Source organism: Podarcis cretensis (assembly GCF_951804945.1).
Source record: "Podarcis cretensis genome assembly, chromosome: 2".
NCBI classification, from domain to species: Eukaryota; Metazoa; Chordata; class Lepidosauria; order Squamata; family Lacertidae; genus Podarcis; species Podarcis cretensis.
Genome location: NC_137171.1, coordinates 113,039,715 through 113,066,727, shown reverse-complemented (window position 1 = coordinate 113,066,727; position 27,013 = coordinate 113,039,715). Strand labels below are relative to the sequence as shown.

General features: G+C 48.9%; 1 protein-coding gene across 1 annotated transcript; it reads left to right on the top strand.

Annotated features, from left to right (window-relative positions):
- Nucleotides 1–221: 221 nt before the first annotated feature.
- On the top strand, nt 222–27,013 carry SAPCD1 (suppressor APC domain containing 1; the record flags this gene model as incomplete). Its single annotated transcript, XM_079963891.1, has 6 exons — nt 222–672; nt 13,363–13,499; nt 19,838–19,975; nt 20,993–21,094; nt 23,277–23,387; nt 26,120–27,013. 6 exons carry the CDS (start codon nt 222–224, stop codon nt 26,240–26,242), a joined length of 1,062 nt encoding a protein of 353 aa, XP_079820017.1. The 3' UTR covers nt 26,243–27,013.

Here is a 27,013-nt window from a genome sequence, read left to right as displayed (position 1 = left end):
AAGCCCAGATGTCCTGAGGACTCCGCTGCCTGCCCTCCCTCCCCTTCCAGAATTACTCTCCCCTCCTGGCCGCCAGCCCCACTGTTTCATTTCACTGGAATTAAGGCTTTCTCCGGCACTCTCTCTTGAATCCCAGTTGCTCCCTCTTTCCAGAGAAGCTCTCGAGGGTTTTCCTGCTGCGAATTGCCTGGCCTCCGAAAGACCCCTGAGCCCCACTCCCAATGAGCTCTGGGCTGGCGGCCCCACCCCTCCCTCCCACCCCGGATGACCCCCCTCCTCCGGCCCGTGGCACCCGCCTCCCGCGCCCCTTTCTCCGCAGCCTCCGGACGCTCTTCGAGATCCTGGATGACCAGCGGAGCGGGACCGTCCACGTCTCGGAAATCGAGAGCCGCTGGGGCCGCGGGGGCTGCGGGGTGAGCCCCCCGGGGGACAGCGAGAGGTGCCCGCTCCCTGGCGGTGTGCTCCAGGCCTTGCAGCAAGTGGCGGAGCCGTGCGGAGGGTATTTGAGTTTTCCCCGCCTGGTGGCCGGGCTGAGAATCGCCCTCCTCCGGGCCGAAGAAGAAGAGGAGAAGGAGGCCGAGAAAGCTGGAGAGTCGGGCGCTGGAGTCGGCGGGCAGGCCGGCGATGGGCAGAACTCAACTTCGCAGTCGATGAAGAACTTGAGTCGGATACGTAAGTGGGAGAGGAGGAGGCCAGGAGGCCTGGGCTTGGGGTCAGGGGTGTTGCTGTGGTGCTGGAGCGCAAAACCGGGATTCCTGAATAGTGGGAACTGGGTTGCTTTTACAGTAGTACCTCGGGTTACAGACGCTTCGGGTTACAGACTCTGCTAACCCAGAAATAGTACCTCGGGTTAAGAACTTTGCTTCAGGATGAGAACAGAAATCGTGCGGCAGCAGTGGAAGGCCCCATTAGCTAAAGTGGTACCTCAGGTTAAGAACAGTTTCAGGTTCAAGAACGGACCTCCAGAACGAATAAATTTCTTAACCTGAGGTACCAATGTATTCTTGGGAAAGAGATTGTGGCAGGAGAGAGAAGCCTCAGGACAGGAGTAGTAAGCCAACATGGTGCCCGTCAGATGTTTTGGACTACAACTCCCATCAGTCCCAGGGAGCACGACCAATGGGAGAGGACGATGGGAGTTGTAGTCCAAAACATTCAGCGAACACCACATTGTCTACCGCTGCCTTAGGACTCCTGGGTCCTCTGGGAATGAGTGTGCCAGTAGCTTTGAGGAGGTGATGGAAGGGAACCAGGCCTTCTGATGTATCACTGGGGCTCAGTTTAATGAATTGATTACCAGGGAGCAATTAATTAAATTGGACCTGGACCTGCTAGTCTGCACCTTTCTGCTATGCTCCTGCTTCTGTTCTTGGGGGCGTGTCCTGCAGAATTTGGGAAGAGCCTGCCCATGTGAAGACCACCTGGTTGGTGGAAACCCTTACACGTATGGTTCTTAATTGTAAACTATATGCTGATCTCCGTCAGCAATTTCTAGATCAACTCTGCATCCCCAAATGGAAACCAGAGTTGGAGGTCATACATTTTCTATTACTGGGGAATGATCAGGAGCTCACCAAGTTAGTGGCTAAATATCTCTACTTGGTTTTTGTCATCGAAATACACTGCAGACGTCTGATCTCCCTGGAAACCTAGAGATGCGACGATAGACTGTTCTGCCTCCTTTCTTTCAGCAAATGTTTTGTGCCACAGGGGAAGTGGTAATTCTGTATTGATTTGTTTTGGATGTTTGTATGTGATGCCAATAATAGGTTTGATGATGATGAGAATTGGGGAAGGGCAGAGCACATGGTTTTGCAGATTTCACCCCAGCCTCTCCAGGTAGGGTTGCTGGGGAAAGTTCCCCAAATGCTGCTGGCATTTGTTCTGTGTGGAGAGTGTGCACAGCGATGAGCTCAGTGGTCTGACTATGCCCCTATAATCAAAGCGGGATGTAGGGGACCTGCGTGGTCCTCATCTGGCTGTTGCAGAAGAGAGTTGAGATCCATTTGGTCCCTTCCAAGTTGCTGGGTCTACAGGGCTTAAGCGACAAGCTGGAAAGCTGGTTACTGGGACAAGACATGATGGGAGGGAGGTCAGGCAGTGAGGAAAGTTGATAAGGGAATCCAGAGTTTGATCCAGAGGTCTGTTCACATTACCCCCTTAGAGCACAGTGAAGTTGCTGGAGGGTTTTGGGGGTGCATTTCATAGCTCTTCTCGGCTGCTCACGTCGGCATAATGTATTTTCCTTATGCAGACGTGGTTCCCATCTTGGGCTAGGGACGAATTAGGACTGCAGTTAGCACATTTTGGATAATGTCCTGTGTTGGGGGATTGAAAGCCCAGCATTGGAAACGCAGTGAGTACACAGTGAACCGGAGTGTGAGCACAGGTTTTGTAACACACACACACCAGCAAGGCAGGAGACCTTCCCTGTTTGTTGAGCTTGTTTTCGTGCTGCCAGCTGTCCGGATCAGCTTGATGTGCAGAAGTCAAGAGGTAATGCTTTTCAATGGCCAAACTGCTTTCTAATGTTTCCCTAAGGAGTATCTGTGTTAGCCTTTTGCAGCAAGAACAACAAAGAGCTTTGCATTTGCCCTTTTAAATGCTAACAAATTTATTGTGGCATGAGTTTCTGCGGACTACAGTCCACTTCATCAGATGTATGGGAGTGTCCATTAAATAGCACAGGAGCTTTAAAAGCCCTAGCTAGTATGACTCAGGTTGAGAGGGACAGAGCAGTGCGGTGGTTAGCACAATGAAATCTCATGACACTCCCTGTGCGCCGCTGGACAAGTCCCTACCTCCCCGCCTGATCCACCTCGCAGGGTTGTTGTAAGGATAAGAGTGGGAGAAGAATTATGTGTACTTTCTTGGAAGAAAGCCTTTTGTTTCCCACACATTCTGATCAATTGCGTTGGGAGGGGGGGATCCAAGTCAGAGTGGCACCCTCTCCTCTGCTCCTGTACTAGTTGTTGTTGTTGTTGTTGTTGTTGTTTTCTTCTTCTTCTTCTTCTTCTTCTTCTTCTTCTTCTTCTTCTTCTTCTTCAGCCAGTGTGGTATAGTGGTTAAGAGCAGTGGATTCATAATCTGGTGAACCGGGTTCGCTTCCCCACTCCTCCACATGCAGCTGCCTTGGGCCATTCACACTTCTCTGAAGTCTCTCAGCCTCACTCACCTCACAGAGTGTTTGTTGTGGGAGAGGAAGGGAAAGGAGATTGTTAGCCGCTTTGAGACTCCTCAGGGTAGTGATAAAGCGGGATATCAAATCCAAACTCTTCTTCTCTTCTATACGTGCCTTTTACCCTAAGGTCCTAAGGCAGCATACAGCATCAAAACACAATATTAAAAACAATTTAAAACAACTCGCTACCATAAAAAGACCTGCGGGGCATAGGGCGGTATCCAAATTTAATTAATTAATTAATTAATTAATTAATTAATAAGAGGGGTCCAAAAAACCACCTAACACCGCATACAACTCAGGTGTCAAAAGCCAAGTGTCTTTATTTTGCTAATTTGAGGCACACAAGAGTCAGAAAGGAGCAAATAGTACGGCTGTCTTGAGACGGTACCATTTTGGACCGTGTGGGTGGCTGGGGACATTATCCTCTTCAAATGCCCCATACCCAAAGCTCTCCCCAAAAGAGAGAGCAAGCATGAGGATGCTGGCCCAAAACTATTCACCTGGACCTGTCGTTAGCTTTTTTTTTAACAAGCGTAAAGTGTTTGTTGTGAAGTCCAGGTAGCAAGCTAACTTCCTCCCGCCTATCACCATGTAAGATGTAAGTTCTGCCTCTGAATTTGGGGGTGCAGACCCTGCGGCCCTCAGGCCCTTGCCACACCACATCTCCCATCAACCTCAGCCACACTACATCTCCCATCAATCCGACCCAGCAACATCTGGGTCCCCCCCCCCCCAGATTCACTCCCTCTTCTTTGCTTCCGTGGCACGCTGCTTTGGGCAGTGGTCAGCCGGGCGGATTTGATTTCTAGAGGGGTGCTGGGCATACTGCAGGTTGTGGAGATTGGGGGCAGCTGCTGTTTTTGCGGCATGGCAACAGAAGGTTGTGCTTGTGTGTGTCTTTGGAGCGGTGTGATCAGGAGGGAAAGGGGTCACCTGTCCTCACCTCCTTCAGTACTTCAGGTTATAGTCACTTCAGGTTACAGACTCCGCTAACCCAGAAATAGTACCTTGGGTTAAGAACTTTGCTTCAGGATGAGAACAGAAATCATTTACTGTTCTCCCCATTTATTGTGGGGAGTGATATAAATAGAAAGGAATGTAAGCTCTTTTTATATGCAATAACAGTAGCAAGAATATTACTGGCCCAAAAATGGAAGCGAGAAGAATTACCGACGATTGAAGAATGGAGGATGAAGTTAATGGACTGTGCAGAACTAGATAAACTAACAGGAAGGATTCTAAACCGGCGGTACCAGAAATTCACGGAAGACTGGAGTAGATTTACAGACTATTTGAAAAGTATTTGTGAAGATCAGACGATGCTTGTAGGTTTGCAAGAAGTTTTGTGAGGAGTATTATTGGAAGTAGTGCAAAAATGGAGAAGGGGAAGGATGATTTGTTAAGAGATGTAAAGGCAATATAAAGTTAAGAAATGCATAAGAAGTGGTTAAAACGGTGGATCATCAGAGGTGCTGATGGAAGTCCAAAAAGATTGTATGTGATAAGTTTTGTGGTACATTTTATAATTTATATGTTAAAATCAATAAAAATTATTTAAAAAAGAGAGAGAGAGAGAGAGAGAGAACAGAAATCATGCGGCGGGAGGCCCCATTAGCTAAAGTGAGGCTTCAGGGTAAGAACAGTTTCAGGTTAGGAACAGACCTCCAGAACGAATTAAGTTCTTAACCCGAGGTACCACTGTAAACACAGCAAGGGAGAGGGGGAAGGTGTGGGGGGGGCACCTCTGCTTTTCCTCTTCTGCTAACACGTTCTTTCTCTCCCTTCTGCCTTTGCGCCCCTGGCAAGCCTGCGGCAACTCCGCCACAGCACCATACGGCCAGGGGTTTAGCGCTCGTGATCCTGTCTCCCCAGCCATAGAGACGACCAATCCTCTTACCCGGCCGCTCTCATCCACCCCCTCCCAACCCCAGCTCCCCAGTAAGGCGCTTTTGTTAATGGGCCACGCATTGGACAGCCCCAGAGGCTGGAGTTGAGGAGTGGGAGTGGGATTAGACAGCATAAATAACCTGCCTGCCCACCCCCACGTTTCTCCTCCGGCCTGCCCCTCCCCAGCAACATGTGCAGTTGCCTGTCATCCTTCAGTTTCTCTATTAGGCATGCCATGATTTCAAACAGGTAAGCCCCCCCCCCCTTGAAACCTGGCAGAGCTGCTGCCAGTCCGTGTGGGAAATACTGAGTTAGATGGACTAGTGGTCTGACTCTGCGTCAGGTATAATTGCTGGCCTCTGTCTGTCTCGAGAGACAGCGGAGGAGTGGGCATTTGGGCAGGGGCATTTCCTCAGCTGGTGTGTTTCTGTCTCTCCTGCGGCTCTCTTTGCAAAGAGCAGTGACCACATTATTACATGAGCACAGCTTTTGATATTTTCATTTACATACATTCCTTCGAAATAAGTGTTGTGTATTGAGTCAAAGGATTTTATATCTGTATTATTATTGTCTGTATTTGCATTAGGGTAAAGTAACTGCCTTTTGGTTCCAGAGGGTACAGCTACTATTGGTTCATTTAAGCTGCTGTATTTGGATCCTCTGTCTTATTGGTTTCCTCCAAAAGGCAGGACTGTGATTGCCTGATATTGTTCCCTCCAAAATGTATCCTTCCTAGCTAGTTCCCTGTCCCTATAAATGTAGCTCTCTCCTCCTCAGGCCCCAGTCTTGTTGCTTTAATAAAGAAGTGTTACTAGAGAGCTGTCTCCAGCATATTATGTCAAGAGAGCTGAAATCACAAACCCCACGTCACAACAATAAGATGGGTTTATGAAGCAATTCTATTTTTCTGGTCATTGACCGTATTAAAGATATTTGATTTGATTTGAAGCAAATCTATAGGCTCCCACCACACTGGCAAAGAATTCTATGAAACAGTAGTCTATATCCGGAATCACTGTTCAGTGTTGAACATCATATTTGCTGAATACACAAAGCTTCACAGCTTGTCTGTCATCGTACAAAGTCTGGTAGCTCGCTTCATTTAAAGATTTTCAGAGACTTTGAGACTAAAGGTTTCGTTTTGGACTTGTTATGGTTTGAAGGAATTCTATAAAAGATTGTTTATTGCATATGTACATGGTCACCGTGTTGCCTAGACATTGCTGACGTTCTCTTTGCAAAGCAAGCTGGGTGTATTTGGGTCGATTTGCCTGTGGTTCATTCTCTCTCTGCACTCACGGCCCCAGAGTTGTGGTCAGGGCTGGATTGAGGTTTGATGAGGCCTTAAGCTACTGAAGGTAATGGGGACCTTTATATGTCCAGCTGTCCTTTGTCAACAACAAATTGTCACTGTTTTTCATGTTGAATACACGCTATATGGTAATTTATGGACCTAGCAGGCATCTAAAGCCATTTGCACATGTTGCCATGCAACTAGTCCATGCAGAATGTAGGCACCCTATACAGTGGCACCTCAGGTTATAGACGCTTCAGGTTACAGACTCCACTAACCCAGAAATAGTATCTTAGGTTAAGAACTTTACCTCAGGATGAGAACGGAAATCGTGTGGTGGCAGCGGGAGGCCCCATTAGCTAAAGTGGTACCTCAGGTTAAGAACAGTTTCAGGTTAAGAACGTACCTCCAGAACAAATTAAGTTCTTAACCTGAGGTACCACTGTATATAGAAATGAGCAAACCAGTGATATTTTAGGGAGCAGGCTAGCAGGCGGGGCCCATGACTTACATCATAGGAGCCTACACAACACAAAACACTGTAGTTGTATGTAGGTTTTATTTTACTTGTTTTTTATCTTATATTTTGGAAATGTACATCGTTGTTTTTTTTCTTTAAATTTTTTTGGGGCGCCCAAGAGGGTGGGGCCCTAAGCTATAGCTTGTTTAGCTTAGACATAAATCCTGCATTGGTTGTGGTCCCTTATTTCTCACACGCCTGAAACCCCACCTCCTCCCTCCCTGGCAGCTGATGCAGCAAACTTTTCTCCTCCCGTGTCCACTGGATTCTGACAACACCTTCATCAGGGTGGACTTGATTTAAATCACTAGAAAGTAAGACTTGATTTAAATCTTTTTCTTTTTATTTTTACAGACAGACTCATTCTTGCTGGTATAATCAATATTTACAACCAGATGAAGGTTTCATTTTTGGTAGTTCAGAGTAGTTTCTACAGTTATATCAAAAATTTCTGATTTGGTTATACTATTGGAAATGCATAGACAGATAATTGTGAAATTGTTGTGAGGTTTAATAAGTTAACTGTTTCTATTTGGACAACTTTTCTGCTGTACTTTATTGGAAGGAGAAAAACAATCATTTCCTTAATAACAATTCAAACAATTTATTTAACTAAAACAATAACATTATAGCATATGTATCCATGTTTGTTAACTGATGAGGTTAATTTTTTTTTAAAAAAAAACCAACAACTTAGACTGAGTTTTAGTACACATGAAAAGCAAATCCTTATTTCCTGATGAATAGCCTTTGGACTTTAATGTAGCTTAAATAGAAAACTATCTTTAGAAAGATTTTTCCTCCAAAAGCATTTTATTTTAAAAATCCAATTTAAAATAAAAATATATAATTTAAAAAAATCCTTTAAGAAATATCGATTTTTATCCACCCTGACGTTCATCCCTCCATACTAAGTACGTGAAGAAGAGCCCTGCTGGATCCAGCAAAAGAACCACCTTCTCGAAGGGCAAACGACTGTAACCATGAAATTGGGGAGGGGGGTATCTTGGAGAGGGCAGGAAAGTTTTCCTGAGAGGCATCATCAGGGTTGGGGATGAGCCCCCTCTTTGTGAAAGGCTTGCTGACACGAAGAAAGTGAGCAGGTAAAACTCTGGATTAAGAGAAGCATCATCTGGTCCTTTTCTGTAGGGGAGTGGGGCAACGTTCTGGGGTTCACCTGCCAATGGTGGGCGGGGCCAGAGGGGAAAGTGGGTGGAGCAAAGGATGCGAATTTTACCTTTGTGCGGCAGGCTAGTTTCTGCGCACAGACATCTCCGTTCTCTATCCAGGCAGACAAGACGCATTGTCAGAATTCAAGGACACATTCCAGCCATGCAAAAAACACATGAGGAGGATGGGAGAGCAAGGCTGGTCAAGGGGTGTGATCTGGGAAGAGGGCATGTGACTTGGGAAGAGTCTCAAGGTCCATTTGGTGAGGCCTAGAAGGATCCATTTGGCCCGCAATCATGCCCGGCATGGTTGTCACTTTCAAAAGAGGGCAGGAGTGCACCTGTGCCTTTAAGATTTCTACAGAAGTTCAAGTTGCCCACTCTAAATGTTGGAATGAGAAGTAGTTTATGAAATGAATGTTCTGGGCCAGGCACGGGCAAACTCCGGCCCTCCAGATGTTTTGAGACTACAGCTCCCATCATCCCTGTCCACTGGTCCTGTTAGCTAGGGATGATGGGAACTGTAGTTCCAAAACATCTGGAGGGCCGGAGTTTGCCTATGCCTGTTCTGGGCCGTTGTACAAGGTAGCAAACGATAGAGCCGGGCCAGCACACAGACACACAGTTGTTGTTTTTCTGCATTAAAGGGTAACTCATTTTTGCTTTGGCATACATCAGTTTATCTTGGCATGTGCTTGTAAGGGGGCGGGGAGGGCAGGCCTTCTCCTTGCCTTAACTTGATCCTGGCGGGAGATTCCCAAATGCATGCCAGGTTGAATGAAATCAGCGGGGAAGAAGAAAAGGCAACGGGGGTCTTCAGATCCAAGTCGGTGGGAGTGGGAAGTTAGCACTGGGATAAGTAACAGGATTCTATAGGTTGGGAACGAAAGGCTCCTGGATCCATTGCCGATTGACAGTTGATATCCCAGCTGCTGTTCGCAGCGGTGTAGGGGAGAGTTTGGCAGCTCTCAGTGCCTGGCGCTGGGCCACAGGCATCCCTCCATCTGCTGAGTTGGCCGGGAACTGCCTTATTGTCTGGGAGGCAGCCACTCAATCTGTAGCAGCCGACTGGCACCATACATCCCGTGAACTGTGGATCTTGTGCATCAGCTGAGCTCTGAGCTGAGCTTTGCCTGGTCAGCTTCTCCTTCTTCCCGTGCCTCCTTCTTTGCTTCCTCACTGCCACTTAACGGCTCAGACCGTTTGCTCCTCCTCAGGCAGTTTCCCTACCCGACTCTGGTTGAGAACCTGCAGAGATGTGGGTGCTTTTGGAATACATTTTGGGGCCAGTGTAAGAATTAGTGTTAGCGCTAGGGGATTCCCCCAACTCCTTCCCCCATGCACCCCCAAATCTGCTCTGTAGGGCTAGGGGAAAAATTTTGGGGGGCAGGGGATGCAGAGGGAGGAGATGGGGAAGGAGAAATCCTTGCGCTGATAGAGAAAGGTAAAGGTAAAGGACCCCTGGACGGTTAAGTCCAGTCAAAGGCGACTATGGGGTTGTGGTGCTCATCTTGCTTTCAGGCCGAGGGAGCCGGCGTTTGTCCACAGACAGCTTTCCGGGTCATGCGGCCAGCATGACTAAATTGCCATGGGACACCATGATGGAAGCCAGAGCACACAGAAATGCCATTTACCTTCCCGCCACAGCGGTACCTATTTATCTACTTGCGCTGGTGTGCTTTCGAACTGCTAGGTTGGCAGGAGCTGGGACAGAGCAACGGGAGCTCACTCCGTCACAGGGATTCGAACTGCCGATCTTCTGATCAGCAAGCCCAAGGGGGCTCGGTGGTTTAGCGCCACATGCATCCCATTTCATGTTTTTCCCCCTGTGAGAAAAGGATGTAGGACTTAGGTGGGCCACTGCCTTGGTGCAGTTCATCTTACCTTCTTACAGTGAAGCAATTTATAAATTGTTTTGTTAAATAAATACTCAGTAGGCAGGTTGTCTGGAAGCACCCTTACGTGGAAAAACCAACAGCTTAAGTTGTTGCCCAGAAAACAATAGTGAGAACGGGGGAAGAACTGGGATGGCGAAAATGTCTCCACATAGATTCAGGGCAGTTCTGTGGTCCTTAAGGCCTTGGCAATACAGTTGCTGTCCTGTTCCCTGTCCCGTACTCCCTGTTCTTCCAGTGGCTTCCTTCACACACATTTTAGCACATGAGCCTTTTCCCGGAAAGGAGCCACAGGTAAACCTCCACCTGCCTGACAGCCTTAATGTCAGGATGCTCTTAAGGCACAGGGTCGCAACCATTTAAAAAGGGGGGAGAGGTCCCTATTTGCCTTTCGATGTGGTTCACTCCGCTTCTGAAATGGACTTCTCTCTCTTTGCCACATCCCAGTTGCTTTAATTAGAGCAACTAATTACAGGGGCTCATTGATTAACTGGCGGAGGTCCAGAGGGATTGATTGCCCCGGCTGACTTTCCAGGGGCAGAATTAATGAGGAACAAAGCGCTTGTCGAAAGAAAAAGCAAAAAGCAAACAGCAGACGTAGGACCCAAGGGGCCTATCCCCTGCTTTCTGCCTGTGTCCCTATATCCTCTTCTCCAACGCTTGCTGTTCCTGCTGCGTCGAGGGTAACCAGGTGCAAAGCAGGCCTGGCTTCTTCCATCGATGTGTCAGAGGAAAGTTGTGGCAGGAACATGCTGCCGTGCCGGGGTGGAAAAAGGAGCCATTAGGGACACAGGAAGCTGTTTTCTAACTGAGACAGACCATTGGTCCATGGAGCTCAGTATAGTCAACATTTGAGTGGCACCAGCTCTCCAGGGTACCAGGCAGAGGGCATTCCTAAATGGCCTCGGTCCAGTATACCTGAAGGAGCATCTCCATCCCCACTCTTCAGCCCAAACACTGAGATCCAGCGCCAGGGACCTTCTGGGGGTTCCCTCCCTGCGAGAAGCGAAGTTACAGGGAACCAGGCAGAGGGCCTTCTCGGTAGTGGCGCCTGCCCTGTGGAACACCCTCCCATCAGATGTCAAGGAAATAAGCAACTATCCTACTTTTAAAAGACATCTGAAGGCAGCCCTGTTTAGGGAAGTTTTTAATGTTTAATGATGTATTGTGTTTTTAATATTTCATAGGGAGCCGCCCAGAGTGGCTGGGGAAACCCAGCCACATGAGTGGGGTATAAATAATAAATTATCATTATTTATCATTATTATTCTTATTTCAAGCCCTACACCTGGAGATGCTGGGAACTGAACCTGGGACCTTCTGCATGCAAGGCAGAAGCTTTGCCTCAGAGCTATGGCCCTTGAATCGCTGTTCTGTGGTGTGGAGAATATGGTAGAAGTGTTTGAAATTGTGCATGGTAGAGAAGAGAACATTCTCACCTTCTCCCATAATACTAGACCTCAGGGTTACCCAATGGAACAGAATGGTGGGGTGTTCAGGATGAGCAGAAGAACTACTTCACATAGTGCAGAGTTAAGCTATGGAACTCACTTCGTTGGCTTTAAAAGGGACACACAAATTCACATAGAGGAAAAGGCTCTTGCTGCATGCCCTGCTTGTGAACTGACCAGAAGCTTCCGCTTGGTCACTGTGACAAGCGGGATAAATTCTGGACTTGACAGACCATTGGCCTTGGAGGAACAAGGAAAGTCGTGGTTTCCTCCCCCCCCCCCAAGAATCCTGGGAGCTGTAGTTTGTTCAGGGTGCTGAGAGTTGTTTAGGAGACCTCTCTTTTTTTCACTAAAATCCTGAGAGTGGTTGAACAGTCAATACCCCTTTCCTGTGAATTCCTCTGTAAGGGGAACGAGGGTCTCCTAGCAACTCTCAGCGCCTTTAACAAAACACAATTCCCAGGATTCTTGGGGGGGGGGGTGTCTTTAAAGTGGCATGTTGCAACATGAGTCTGCCAATCGAATCCTACCCCGAAACTGTACCTGTCTGGGAGTGCCCTGAATTGCTGGGTTGTATTCAACATAGCACCTGCAGGTTGTTCCATCAGCACATCCTGTGGTCTAAACCACTGAACCTCTTGGGCTTGCTGATCAGAAGGTCGGTAGTTCGAATCCCCGCAATGGGGTGAACTCCTGTTGCTCTGTCCCAGCTCCCTCACAGGGGTCAGCCAGATGCCGGGGGGGGGAGCGGGGAGCCTGCAAGTGGTACCTGAGTGCAGCAGCGATCTCCCCACCTGTGATTGCTCAGCAACTGGTATTCAATGGCATACCATTTCTGGCAGCGGTGGGGTAACATAGCCGTCATGGCTAGCAGTCCCTAATAACCTCAGCCACTATGACTTTGCCTAATCTTCTTTAAAAGCTATCCAAATTGTTGGCCATCACTTCCTCCTGTGGCAGTGAGTTCCATAGCTGAACGATGCTCTCCGACGCTTCCTTTTATCTGCCCTGAACCTTCCAACGTTCAATTTCATTGGATGTTCATGAGTTCTCATGTCGAGAGTGATGGGGGAGGGAGAGGAACTGTCAGTGCTGCAATTCCCAGAATTCCCCGGGAGGAGGGATTGATTGTTAAAGCACTCCGGGAACTGTAGCTCTGGGAGAGGAAGAGCAAGGTCTCCTAACAACTGTCAGCACCTTTAATGAACTACAGCTCCCAGAGTTTTTTTGTGGGAAGCCATGGTGGTTTAAGCTCAGGGCCACCTCTCCTGGTATACGTCCCACGGAGAACCTTAAGGTCTTCAAATAAAAACATCTTGGAGATCCTGGGCCACAGGGAGGTTAGGCTGGCCTCAACCAGAGCCAGGGCTTTTTCGGCCGTGGCCCCGATCTGGTGGAACGCTCTGTCACAAGAGACTAGGGCCCTGCGGGACTTGACATCTTTCCGCAGGGCCTGCGAGACAGAGCTGTTCCACCAGGTCTTTGGCCAAGGCACAGTCTGACCCCCTCCTTTGGTAATCCTCATAGAACTCTAGCCCAATGGTTGCCATTAATTTGATTCTGAATTGACTTTAGAATGAATTTATTTTAGAATATATTTCAATTAATTGATTGTGATTTTATGTGAACTGTGTTACTTTTACTGTTTTTAGCCGCTCTGAGTCCGGCTTCGGCTGGAGAGGGTAGGAGATATATATATATATATATATATATATATATATATATATATATAAAATAATAATTAGATGTATGGTGTGACTGTCACCAATATGGGTTGGTATTCCTACGAGGATTATATTGTGGCACAAAAAACCTGCATGAGGGAGCAGTATGAGTTCCACTGTAAACGTCAGGATGCTCAAAAGTTTATCAGATCAAACGACAACAAATAAACCTGTAAGTTCCTTCCCCAACCCCTTCTTTTGAAAATATGTTTATGGCATAATGAATCTCTTTCTCCAGGAGAATCCGATGGGAAAGGAGTCACACGGTCGCGTAGCATCAACAGTTCCCTCTGTCAAGCTGGGAGACGCCGGAGTATCCGACTTCCGAAAGAACCGCGAAGACACACCATTTCCAATGCCTTGGAATATGATATGGTGAGGAAGCCCAGGGATTGGCTCCTGAGGGCCCTTCCAGACAACCTGGTCACTGAGCCTCATTTCTGATGTGTTTGTGGGGAGTTAATACGACATCAGAACGAGTGTTAACTCACAAGTTCCAAGTGCATCTTCCCATCCCTTTCTTTATTGGAATAAGTCCAGCCATGGGACATTCCAATCCACTATTAGCTGTGCAACTTAAATGTGTTTTAAAAAAAACCCAGCCAACGGTCTGCAAACATCCTAAGCGTCATTTTTAGTCAGGCATTCCACACGCCACACCTTTGTGTGCAAATGGAAAACAATGTCTTTTTCCCTCTTCTTTTTTTCCCAGCGACAGGAGGATTATTCAAGCCTCAATAAATACAAATCAGCATCCTTAATTAATTTTAAAAAACCTGCCTCCAGGCTGCAATTGTCCTTTGAGGTCGATCGGTCCAAGGTTGTGTTTACATTGCAAACCTCTTCCACTGTTCCTTGAGCCAACAATGTGACGCGGCAGCTAAAAAAGCCAATGCAATTCTGGGCTGCATCAATAGGAGTATAGCATCTAGATCAAGGGAAGTAATAGTGCCACTGTATTCTGCTCTGGTCAGACCTCACCTGGAGTACTGTGTCCAGTTCTGGGCACCACAGTTCAAGAAGGACACTGACAAACTGGAACGTGTCCAGAGGAGGGCAACCAAAATGGTCAAAGGTCTGGAAACGATGCCTTATGAAGAACGGCTAAGGGAGCTGGGCATGTTTAGCCTGGAGAAGAGGAGGTTAAGGGGTGATATGATAGCCATGTTCAAATATATAAAAGGATGTCACATAGAGGAGGGAGAAAGGTTCTTTTCTGCTGCTCCAGAGAAGCGGACACGGAGCAATGGTTCCAAACTACAAGAAAAAAGATTCCACCTAAACATTAGGAAGAACTTCCTGACAGTAAGAGCTGTTCGACAGTGGAATTTGCTGCCAAGGAGTGTGGTGGAGTCTCCTTCTTTGGAGGTCTTTAAGCAGAGGCTTGACAACCATATGTCAGGAGTGCTCTGATGGTGTTTCCTGCTTGGCAGGGGGTTGGACTCGATGGCCCTTGTGGTCTCTTCCAACTCTATGATTCTATGATTCTATTCTATGTGGTCCTGACTTGCGTGACCTCAAAAATTGTAGTTCTGCGGGGCAGCCAGATAGGGGTGAAGCACTCTGAGCACAGTCCAGTATACCTGAAGGAGTGTCTCCACCTCCATCCTTCTGCCCGGACACTGAGGTCCAGCTCCGAGGGCCTTCTGGTGGTTCCCTCACAGCGAGAAGCCAAGTTACAGGGAACCAGGCAGAGGGCCTTCTCAGTAGTGGCACCCGCCCTGTGGAACGCCTTCCCACCAGATGTCAAAGAGAAAAACAACTACCAAACTTTTAGAAGACATCTGAAGGCAGCCCTGTTTAGGGAAGCTTTTAATAGGTTATTGTATTTTAGTGTTTTGTTGGAAGCTGCCCAGAGTGGCTGGGGAAACCCAGCCAGATGGGCAGGGTATAAATAATAAATTATTATTATTATTATTATTATTATTATTATTATTATTATTGCTTGCATTCTCCGCAGGAGATCATGAGGATGAAACCGAGCTGAGAGTTAAGGGCGTGCAAAGAGCAGGGGTGGCTTAATCAATACAAATGTCATTGTACGGTCTCAGACCCGACAAAAGCAAACTGAAATCGCAAAATCCTACAATTTCTGCCATGCACCGACTTAAAACCCATGGTACTTATATGAACTAAGGACAGGAACAATCCAAGATGCAATGAAACTATCTAAAAACTCTTAAGGAGTCTTTGCAGCAGGAAAGAGAAATCCATCAACGGTTTCTGTGATTTGTTTTGTGTCAACAAAGTAATTGTGTCAACCCCAAAAGTAGGCCAAATCCCCCCCTGCCAGCCATTTTGTCCCTATTCAAAATTGCTTTTCTCTCTCCCCCCCCTCCCTTCTATTGCCGCTCCCCTCACCCCACGGAGGTCCAGGTTCATGCTGAAAGGAGATAAGACCGACAAGGCCATATTGGAAAGGAGTACAGTTCATACTTGATTTTAAGTGTGTGTTTGTTTGTATAAATGCACATATTGCCTAGCTTCCACACGGCTTGTGTTGTTAGCTGTTTCCAGGGTGTCGGTTGGACCTGAAAGGTATGATTACCGAAAGTTGCTTCTGGATGACCTGCTTAAAAAGCGTTCAGTCTGATGTATTTGCCTTCTCTGATCTCTGTCTGCCTTCTGCGGGGAAGGGCTGCCTTCCCTCTGTAATGAGATTTGAAAAGCGCTGTCTGCAGCTGCCTGCTACATATTTCAATGCATGCCCACTTTGGCTCTGAAGCAGCTTCCAGGCATCCAGTTTTTATCAAGCATTTGTCCTGATTTGCTTGCGCAGAGTTTGCAGGGAGGACAGACGACACCAGCTGTTTACGGAGTGTTCATAGTAGTTCATTTGTGGGCAAGTTAGACCACGTTGCCTCAAGCATTACCCCGCACTTTCCAGTTTGCATTAATAATAATAATAATATTTTTTTATTTATGCCCCCGCCCTTCCTGGTTCAAAAACCGGGCTCAGGGCTGCTAACAATAAATTTAAAACACTTAATTGTAAAAGCAGCATAAAATACAGTATAAAAACATGAATAACAATAAATTCAAAAATCTATTAGATAATCCCCAGGGCTATCTGGCTAAATTGGTCCTACTTGGGCCAGCAAGGAGGCCAGGGGAGAAGTAGCTGTAGGGTCTCAGAGCAGGTGATCTTCAGAAAAGGGGAGAGGGAAGGAAGGGAAGGGAAATAAAAGATCAGGCTGAATTCAAATTAAAGAAAAAGCAGGTCCAATTAAAGGTCTTACAGGCCCGGCGGAAGGAGGTTAAATCCTGAAGGGCCCTAGTCTCATGGGACGGAGCATTCCACCAGGTCGGAGCCATCACTGAAAAGGCCCTGGCCCTGGTGGAGGATAGTCTGACTTCCTTAGGGCCCGGGACCTCTAAACTATGGTTATTCATGGGCCTTAAGGTCCTCTATGGGGCATACCAGGAGAGGCGGTCCCGTAAATACGAGGGCCCTTATTACTTCCCCTATTGCGAAAAGTCTAATTTTGGGGTCGGTTTGGGGGAAGTGGGCTTGTTGCTGTAGCTGAGAGTCCTGGACTAGATGACCCTTGGGGTCCATTCTAACTACGCTTCTATGATACTGTAATCGTGCAAACCGAATTTTCTGGCCTGTGATTGAAACCCATCTTCAGAAATCACTATAGCCTTGGAAGCACCCAAAATTAAAAAGTCAGTGTAAGACACCTTAAGCCAGGGCCAGCTGGCACCGCAAAAAAGTTGAGGATATAGTTTTGAACAAGGCCTTTTTTTCATGTTGCAATCGTAAATTGGCAGAGCAGCGTGTTCTGCTCACCTCTCTTTGCACCCCAAGCAAATTCAGCCAGCTGGAAAGGCAGGGATTATGGCCACCATTGTCCGGGGCAACTGAGGCTTTAAAGCATATCCCACAATGCACTGGGGGGAAAGTGCTGATTTCAGCCAAATGGGATGGCAGATGGGGTGGGGGGTTAGATTCCGGACACTGTTGCTTTGCCCCCAGGGCAGAGGAGGGGTCTGAGGGGAAGAGGGGAAAGCAGAGAAGGCCAAGGGGAGAGACAGCGAGAGGTTAGCAGTGGAGGAGAGCAGGCAGCGCAAATCCATTTGAAGAAGAGAACGCGAATGTGGAAGACCGGGCGGGCAGCAGAAAAGGGCGAGGAAGGGTGGAAACGCTAGGAAGGAAGGAAGGAAGGAAGGAAGGAAGGAAGGAAGGAAGGAAGGGTGTGAATGAGGTGAAGGTTGATGGAGGGGTGTGTGAGACAGAAGAGAGCATCTGAAAGGGGCGAGAGCTGAGGGATGGGAGAGGGAAGCCGCTGTGAAGCAAGGTCGTGACAGGATTTTGGGAAGAGGGTGTGACGGGAGCATAGCTGTCAACTTTCAGATTTGAAAATAAGGGATCAGCAGCCTCGAAAATAAGGGATCAGCAGCCTCACCTGTCCCGCAGACAGTCTACGGGATATCTAACAATCCGGGATAGCTGCGGGAAGCAGCAGGAAATGGCGCTGGAATAAGGGAATTTCCCGTAAAAAAAGGGAAGGTTGACAGCTATGCAGGGGAGCAAAAAGTGCCTTAGAGGAAAGAGGACCGGCTGAAAAGAGAGTCCAATGTTTGAGGAAGGATGAGGAAAGGCTCAGAGAAACATTCCTGAAGGAATTGGGGGGGAGGCTGGTGTGCTGTTTTAGTATTTGGCTGCCGGCGGCAGAACTCTCCGTGACGACACTGGCCTGGAAGCAGGTGGGACGTGACTTGTGGGGAGAGAAGAAGGGGCCACCTGGGAAAGCACCCGTCGTCAGAGCGTGACTTTCCCCCTCCTCAAGCAGGGGCGCCACTGTGAGGAGACCTCGCTTCCCCGCTGGGATGCCAGGGTGGCCCCCTTCCCTCCTGCTCTGGGCGTTGCTGCCTCCCGGCCCCCACTGCGCCATGATGGCAGTCCAGAGAGGCTACACCATCCTCATCGTCCCACTGGGCACGGCCCTCAGCAGCCTGGAGGCCCTGCGCTTCTTCTTCTGGGTGAGTCTCTCTGCGGCTCCGGTAGCTGGGACCATGACGGCACACACAAATCTCCACAACCCCTTTGTTCTGGCCTCCCTTAGACCTTACCTCCTCCCCAGACATCCAGTGTTTTGAAGTTCTAAAAAGGAATTTGTAGAACCCTAGAAATGAGGAAACGCCTTGTTCCTCATCCCTCGAGAGAGCCTGGAAGGTGTTCTGTGGGTAGCAGGGTCTTCTCCACGGTGGCACCTTGCCTTTTGGGATTCCTCCCACTAGAAACTCCATCGACATGCATCTCGGGTTATTCTCGTGTTCATTCTTTTGGTATTGCCTTGGACGTGCAGTTTAGCAGCCAATTTTGTCGAAGGGGCTGTATTCTTGTCGCAAACCGATGTTTTGATACGGGGTGCTGTTTTCATTGCGGTTTGGAGGTTTGGGGCATCTCATAGAACCATAGAGTTGGAAGGAGCCCTGAGGATCATCTAGTCCAGCCCCCTGCAATGCAGGAATACGCAGCTGTCCCTTACGGGGGTCGAACCTGCAACCCTGGCGTTATCGGCACCATGCTCTAACCAACTGAGCTATCTCACTTTCTGAGCTGCGTTGAGAACTGGCTTTGAAGTGTGGTTTCACGTTACATAGAATGTTTATGTCAAAATGCCACCTCTGCATATCAAAGTGATTGAGCGGGCGTAGGTAAACTTCTCCCAAGTTGTTAAGGGCTTTACAGACTAATAGGAACACCTTGGAATTGGGCTGGTAGTAAATCAGCAACCAGTTCAGATTTCCTAGCACAGGTGTTATGTGCTGCTTTTTTGGGTGCCCTGGGGGCACCGGTTGGCAATGGGCTCCTGCCCTCCTGCTGCTGCTTTGGCAGGTGCCCTTTCCGGGGAGCTCAGAAGGGTGTCGCTTTGCCCATTCCCACCTCCTCTGCTGCCTTGCATCATCTGAGGCCCTTCTTCGTGTGCCTCCTCCACGTGAGGTCCTGAGGGTGGCCACACAAGAACGGGGCCTTTCCTGTGGTGGCTCCTTGTTTGTGGAACGCTCTCCGCAGGGAGATTCATCTGCCTCCTTCACTATAAATTTTTTAAGTACCCTGCAAAAACGTTCCTCTTCAATCAGGTCTGATTAGCGTTTTAAAAAGGTAAAGGGACCCCTGAGATTTGGTCCAGTCGTGACCAACTCTGGGGTTGCAGCGCTCATCTCGCTTTATTGGCCGAGGGAGCCTGCGTACAGCTTCCGGGTCATGTGGCCAGCATGACTAAGCGCTTCTGATGAACCAGAGCAGCGCACGGAAATGCCGTTTACCTTCCCGTCTGAGCGGTACCTATTTATCTACTTGCACTTTGATGTGCTTTCGAACTGTCGCAGGGATTCGAACCGCCGACCTTCTGATCAGCAAGTCCTAGGCTCTGTGGTTTAACCCACAGCACCACCCGCGTCCAAAGGGTGATATATAAATCTAATAAATGATGATGATGATGATCATCATCATCATCATCATCTTTGGTGCCTAGGACTGAACTTGAGGCCTTCTGCGCCCAAAGCATGGGTTCTACACCCTTTGAGCTACACCTCTTTGCTACTTTGTGCGGAAATGTTGACATCCCTCTTTGCAAGGTCCCTTCTCCCTTAGATGGAGATCTCCTGAGCATTGCAAAGTCGTTCTGTGCTGCTGAATCAAAGAAACCCACCCACCCCGCAACTCACAAGCTAGAATCTTGACTTTGCCCCCTGTCTTGCAGCTGAAGCGAATGCAGGAGCTGGAACGGGAACGGGATGCCTTGCTGCAAGGGCTAGAGATGGTTGAGCGGGTGCGCGACTGGTTTCAGCGCCACCTCCTGGAGGCCCAGAGGCGTCAGAAGCACATGGGAACAGAGGCAGTAAGTACCAGGCAGGGCCCGAGGGAGAGCAGATACCACCCTTAGGTGGTATCTAAAGGAGCTAAGGGTGGTCTGGCTATTTTGGCACCTGGGGCAGAAAATCCCACAAGCGCATCTCGCTTACCAGGGCAGTAAGGCTGCAATAAAAATAAAATAGCTAACAATTGGCAGCCCTTTCACGAGACCCAAAATCAGGTGCCTCAGGCATCTGCCTCACTCTGCTCCAGGTAAGGGCCGGCCTTGTGTGATGATGGAGTATTTGTGGCCCAGCATTCAGTAGGCTGAGATACACATGAGGTCCTGTGGATTTTACATGTCCCCTTTTCAAAGCACGTATGTTTAATTTGACAACTGTCACACATTTAGGGAGCTCCCCAGCTCGGAATAAAAGGTAGCAGGGATTAGGAGACTAGTAAGAGCCAAAGGTCACTTTCAGTGTGAAATCTTTGAACTGGTTCACACAACACACTGAGCCAAATCTTGGCTTAGCACGACCCTCGTTGACGCTGCCACACTAAGCCAAGCCAAGGTGGTTATTTCAGGTAAAGGTAAAGGGACCCCTGACCATTAGGTCCAGTCATGGCTGACTCTGGGGTTGCGGCGCTCATCTCACTTTATTGGCCGAGGGAGCCAGTGTACAGCTTCCGGGTCATGTGGCCAGCATGACTAAGTCACTTCTGGCGAACCAGAGCAGCGCACGGAAACGCCATTTAGGTTGGCAGGAGCAGGGACCGAGCAATGGGAGCTCACCCCGTCACAGGGATTCGAACTGCCGACCTTCTGATCGGCAAGCCCTAGGCTCTGTGGTTTAACCCACAGCGCCACCCGCATCCACATACACATTTTCACACATGGGCTAAAAGGTCGTATATTAATTGCAAACATCCTCATACCTTTTTTCTATTTACCTTTTTTTGAAAAACAACAACTCTTTGAATTGCAATCTTCGGGATACAATTTCTATACTGAGTTTTGTTTTGCTTTTCCCTGCTCACTGTTGTTCTTGCACAACCGCAGAGCTATTTCCCAGACCCTTACTCCAACCAGAGCTGCCTGCTGCTGGCCAAGATCCAGGAGGTGAACCTGTGCTTGAAAAACCTGCTGGCCTCTCCTGGAAAGGTCAGTGGGGGCGGAGGGGGAGAGGAGGGCCTGGGGTTGGGGCAGTTCTGCCCTGGGGGGATGCTGAAAAAGCGACTGCCTTGGGAGGGAGGATCGTTCATGTTTCCAGTACAAGGGGGTGGAAGGCGAAACAGACAGATCTCACCTGTCAGGTGCAAGTTCACCTGAAGAGGCTCTACAGAAGTGAGCAGGAACTGGCTGAATACATGTCCTTCTCATTTCCATGGGCTTTGCATTCGGTAGCTTCCCAGAAGGCTGTATCCAAATGTTAAGCACTGGGAGGAGGGGTTGTCTCCCTTGGTCAGCAAAATGTGCGCTAAAATACAGTAGTGCCTCGCAAGACGAAAAGAATCCGTTCCGCGAGTCTCTTCGTCTTGCGGTTTTTTCGTCTTGCGAAGCAACCCTATTAGCGGCTTAGCGGATTAGCGCTATTAGCGGCAAAGCGGATTAGCGCTATTAGCGGCAAAGCGGCTAAGCGGATATTAGCATCTTAGCGGCTTAGAAAAAGGGCGGGGGAAGCGAATAAAATCGCAAGACTCGCAAGACGTTTTCGTCTTGCGAAGCAAGCCCATAGGGAAATTCGTCTTGCGAAGCGCCTCGAAAAACGGAAAACCCTTTCGTCTAGCGGGTTTTTCATCTTGCGAGGCATTCGTCTTGCGGGGCACCACTGTAGAAAAATAAGGACGTGGTCCATGTTGGAATAAGACTGTTTCGGATGGATGGCACATCTGGAGACACCTTTGACTCCTTTTTTACCTTGCTTGGTCAGGGCACATGCCTCTAAACACATCTGCACAGCGTCCGCCTGTGATCAGAGAACAAGCACTCTCATTTCATTTCGTTTCATTTCATTTCTACCCCGCCCATCTGGCCAGGCTGCCCCAGCCACTCTGGACAGCTCCCAGCAGAATATTCAAAACACAAGAAAAGATCAGCCATTAAAAACTTGCCTAAACAGGGCTGCCTTCAGATGTCTTCTAAAAGTCAGATAGTTGTTTATTTCCTTGACATCTGGTGGGAGGGCGTTCCACAGGGCAGGTGCCACCACTGAGAAGGCCCTCTGCCTGGTTCCCTGTAACCTTGCTTCTCGCAATGAGGGAACCACCAGAAGGCCCTCGGCGCTGGACCTCAGGCTGAACAATGGGGGTGGAGACGCTCCTTCAGGTATACTGGGCCAAGGCCGTTTAGGACTTTAAAGGTAAGCACCAACACTTTGAATTGTGCTCGGAAACGTACTGGGAGCCAATGTAGGCCTTTCAGGACCAGTGTTATGTGGTCTCAGCAGCTGCTCCCAGTCACCAGTCTAGCTGCCACATTCTGAATTAGTTGTAGTTTCCGGGTCACCTTCAAAGGTAGCCCCACATAGAGGGCATTGCAGTAGTCCAAGCAGGAGATAACCAGAGCATGCACCACTCTGGTGAGACAGTCTGTGGGCAGGTAGGGTTTCAGCCTGCGTACCAGATGGAGCTGGTAAACAGCTGCCCTGGACACAGAATTGACCTGCACCTCCATGGACAGCTGTGAGTCCAAAATGACTCCGAGGCTACGCACCTGGTCCTTTCTGTTTGGGTCAGTGTCTCATAGGAGCAGGCTCTGCCAGAGTTGACACCAGGGTCTCCTCCAAGGGAAGAGGGTCAGGCTTCCTTGCTTGGGGGAAATGAACTCAAATGGTGACTCCAAATGGGTGGAGAATTGGATCTGGCTGTCGGGCTGAATCCTTACCTATTCCACCTCACAGGTAGGTGGGCGGGGTCATTTGCCATCATGCAGATGACATCAGGTGACCTGTTTTTAGTTCTGACAGTCAGCTGATCCTCAGGGCTTCTGTGCACAGCGCTGTAAAAGCCTCGACAATCAGCTGGTTGTTGGCACCCGCGTCTAGTTTTGAGAGGAAACAATTGCACAGTTTCAGCTCTGTGCAAGTAAGGATCTTGTATGTATGCACCATTTATTAATTTACGGTGTTTATATACCGCTTTTTGGGCTGCTGTTCCTGCGTCCCTTTGCTCTTACCATACCTGAGCAGGCCCCAACTCTCGCCTCTTGCCAAGTCTATCTTGTCTGCTTCTTGGATATTGAGAGGCCCCTTTGCAACACAGGAGTGCTGGATTAAAAAATTGGGTGGTATGGTATGGAAGGAAGTTGCACTCAGATAGTTACGCGGGTTGTCCTTCTCCTCTAGCCTGAAGTCCCACCTCCTGGTTTTGGGGGGCCCCTTTATCCACCAGGAAAGAAGGAGTTTCAGCAGCAAGCTGTCACAGTCCTCAAGGAACAGAACCACCTGCTGATCAAGGTAAGGGACAAATCCACAAAAAGCCAAGATACACCAAGACAGAGTGGTGGAACTGAATGGGACGACACCCACGGGGGGGGGGGGGGTCCAATGGTCAAGAAGGCAGTTTCTGCACATGTTGTAGAGGGAAATGAGGGGTAGATGGGGCTCATCAACTTGGGAAGGGAGCCCATCTAGGAGAAGGAAAACTCTGGTCTTAAACCTCCTCTGCCTTACAGTTATACACATTTGTGAGAAAATACACATTTGTGAGTAAACTCCAAGGAACAATCTGTGCCCGCTACTTTGTGGGACATCTTTGGGACAAGAAAGGGCTAAGGACAGGCATAGGCAAATTCGGCCCTCCAGATGTTTGGGGACTACAACTCCCATCATCCCTGACCACTGGTCCTGTGAGCTAGGGTGATGGGAGTTGTAGTTCCAAACCATCTGGAGGGCGGGTTTGCCTGGCTAAGGAGTAAATCCTAAACAAATCCAGAGCGGAATCCCTAAGGTGGTTAGATGGCGCCTTGTACGTACACCTCCTTCCAGCAACTCCTGCAGCCCAGCTGGTGCCAAATGTCTTGCTCTGCTTTCCTTTGGACCCCATCAGCGAGGCCAAGATGGGGGTCTTGTCATCTGGACAGCCCAGGACCTCCATGCACACGGCCCAGGCTTGCACCCTGGAGAGGTTACTTCGGTGCTGCTAATGCAGCCGGTTGACTTCACCCCCCAGGGGCGCACTCCATTGTCTCTCGAGACAGACGGATGCCAACAAGTCAAGCAATAGTGAAAGCCAGTGGCTGCCTCAGGACTCGCCCTTTTAGGAGGCAGACCAAGGCAACCTCCTGAGACACAGATTTTGGACACATTAAAAGGTGTCCACCTTGATCCCCCAGAACTGAGTACCTGTATTCCCCTCTCATTCATGAAGTCCAGTGCAACAACATAGCGGTTCTGTTCTTGATAACACTGCTTGTCTGCCTAACAAACGGTATCGGTGTTTCGATTTCTGGGAATGAAGTTGAGAGATGACCTAACCTGGGGAGAAAACAGCAAAGACCCGATGAAGTGAGCACAGCAGAGGTTATATTTTCTGAGAATCCTCCGGAAAAACAATCTCTCAAAGGACCTTTTGATGGCATTTTACCATTGTACTGTGGAGAGTGTATTAACTTATGGTCTGTGTGTGTGGTTTGGGAGCTGCATGGCAGGGGAAAAACAATGCTGTCCAGGGTTGTAAAGACTGCAGAGAGAATAATTGGGTGCACTCTTCCCACCTTGGATCAAATCTATGCTGCCAGGTGTCACAAGAAAGCTGCAGAGATAGTGCAGGATAGTGCGCACCCTGGAAATGATCTCTTTTAGCTTCTACCTTCTGGAAGAAGCTACAGGTTTATAAAGACTAGGACTAGCCGCCTGAGAAACAGTTTCTACCCAAATGCAATTCTGGTTTTAAACGCAGTATAAGGAGTCTCTATAGGAGTATATTATATTTTTAAATGGGGTTTCAGAGTTTTTAGGGGTTTTTGAATGTCTTATGTAGATTTACCAGCTATACCAGCTGCACTGGCTCCCGGTGGAGTACAGGATCAGGTTTAAGGTGCTGGTTTTAACCTTTAAGGCCCTATACGGCTTAGGACCCTCGTACCTACGGGACCGCCTCTCCTGGTATGTCCCACAGAGGAACTTACGGTCTTCAAATAAAAACATCCTGCAGGTCCCAGGCCACAGAGAGGTTAGGCTGGCCTCAACTAGAGCCAGGGCATTTTCGGCTGCGGCTCCAACCTGGTGGAACGCTCTGTCACAAGAGACTAGGGCCCTGCGGGACTTGACATCTTTCCGCAGGGCCTGCAAGACAGAGCTGTTCCACCAGGCCTTTGGCCAGGGCACAGCCTGACCCCCTCCTTTGGCAATCCTCACAGAACTTAAGCTTATGGTTGCCATCAATTTGATTTTAATTAATTTTTATAATGAAATGTTTTTAGAATGTTGCACTATTTTACAGTGGTGTCCCGCAAGACGAACGCCTTGCAAGACGGAAAACCCGCTAGACGAAAGGGTTTTCCGTTTTGGAGGCGCTTCGCAAAACGAATTTCCCTATGGGCTTCCTTCGCAAGACGAAAGCCCATAGGGAAATCTCCGGGACAGCGGGGAAGCGCAGCACGTCTTCCCCACTGTCCTTGGACCTCCTCCGAAGGCTCGCGGTGGGGCGGAGAGACCTCCTCCCACCGCCAGCCTTCGGAAGGCTGTCCTGAAGACTTGCGGTGGGAGTAGGGTTTTCCTTCCCACCGCCAACTTTCAGAATGCTGTTCTGAATGTTGGCGTGGGGAGGAAAAACCCTCCTCCCACCACAAGCCCCGGGAACAGAGGAGAAGCGCTGCGCGCCTTCCCCTCTGTTCCCGTACCTGTCCTGAAGGCTTGCGGTGGGGAGAAAAGCCCTTCTCCGCACCGCCAGCCTGGCAAGCGGTCTCCATAGGAACGCATTGATTGATTTTCAATGCATTCCTATGGGAAACCGTGCTTCGCAAGACGAAAAACTCGCAAGAAGAAAAAACTTGCGGAACGAATTAATTTATTCTTGCGAGGCACCACTGTATTGTTGTTAGCCGCCCTGAGTCTGGCTTTGGCTGGGGAGGGCGGGATATAAATTTTTATAATTATTATTATTATTATTATTATTATTATTATTATTATTCAATTTCATTGTTCTGTATTGGACAATGACAATAAAGATATTGTATCGTATACAGGAAGTGTCTGAGAAGAGCGACCGCATTGCCCAGCTGGAACAAGAGAAAGCAGCTCTTTGCAAGCAGCTGAAAGAGACCCGCGGCTACAGACCACCCAGCCACAAGGAGTCCACCTTTATCTGACAGCCAAGGCCACACTCTGTCGACGGTCAGTGGCACGCCGATGTCCCTTTGTCCCCCCGTGCCCGTGACATCACTTCCTTCGACTGGCCACCTTTCAGACAGATCTTTCTTGTGAAGGGGGCGTCGCAAACGTTTTCTCCTTTATGCCATTTCAGCCTGCTCCTGCAAGAGGCGCTAGAGGAACGCTAGACCTCTAGTCATCCGGCCCAATCCTGAGGGGCCCGCAGCTCAGTCACAGAGCATCTGCTTGGCATGCAGAAGGTCACAGGTTCAATCCCCGGTGTCGCCAAGTAGGGCTGTGAATGTCGCCCCCTCCCCGCCTGTCTGAAACCCTGGAGATCCACTCGCAGGCAGTGTAGGCCAGGACTGAGTTAGATGGACCAATTGTCCGACTCTTGCATACGTCAACCTCTTTACGTTGCTGTTCAGTGGAGAGCTAGCGGATGTGGGATGGTAGCCGTAATATGTGCATATCCCCCTCGGTTTGCATCATTTGCTTGGGAGATATTTCGAGACAGGGGATTGCTGTTACTATGAAAAGCTGGAAACAAAGGGCTATTGACATTCATGGAAAGGAGGAGGTGGGAAGGCAATTGGCCTGTCTGAGGGAAGGAGTCAGAGATGTGGAACATTGAGGGCGAGGCTGGAAAGAATGTTTCCTGGCCCAGGGCTGCCATTCAAAAGTTGGCTGGGTCAGGCATTGGGCAGGGCCCCGCTCCCGGGTGCCACAAGACCCCTTGACTTGCTACACTGAGGAGGTGGACTAGGTGA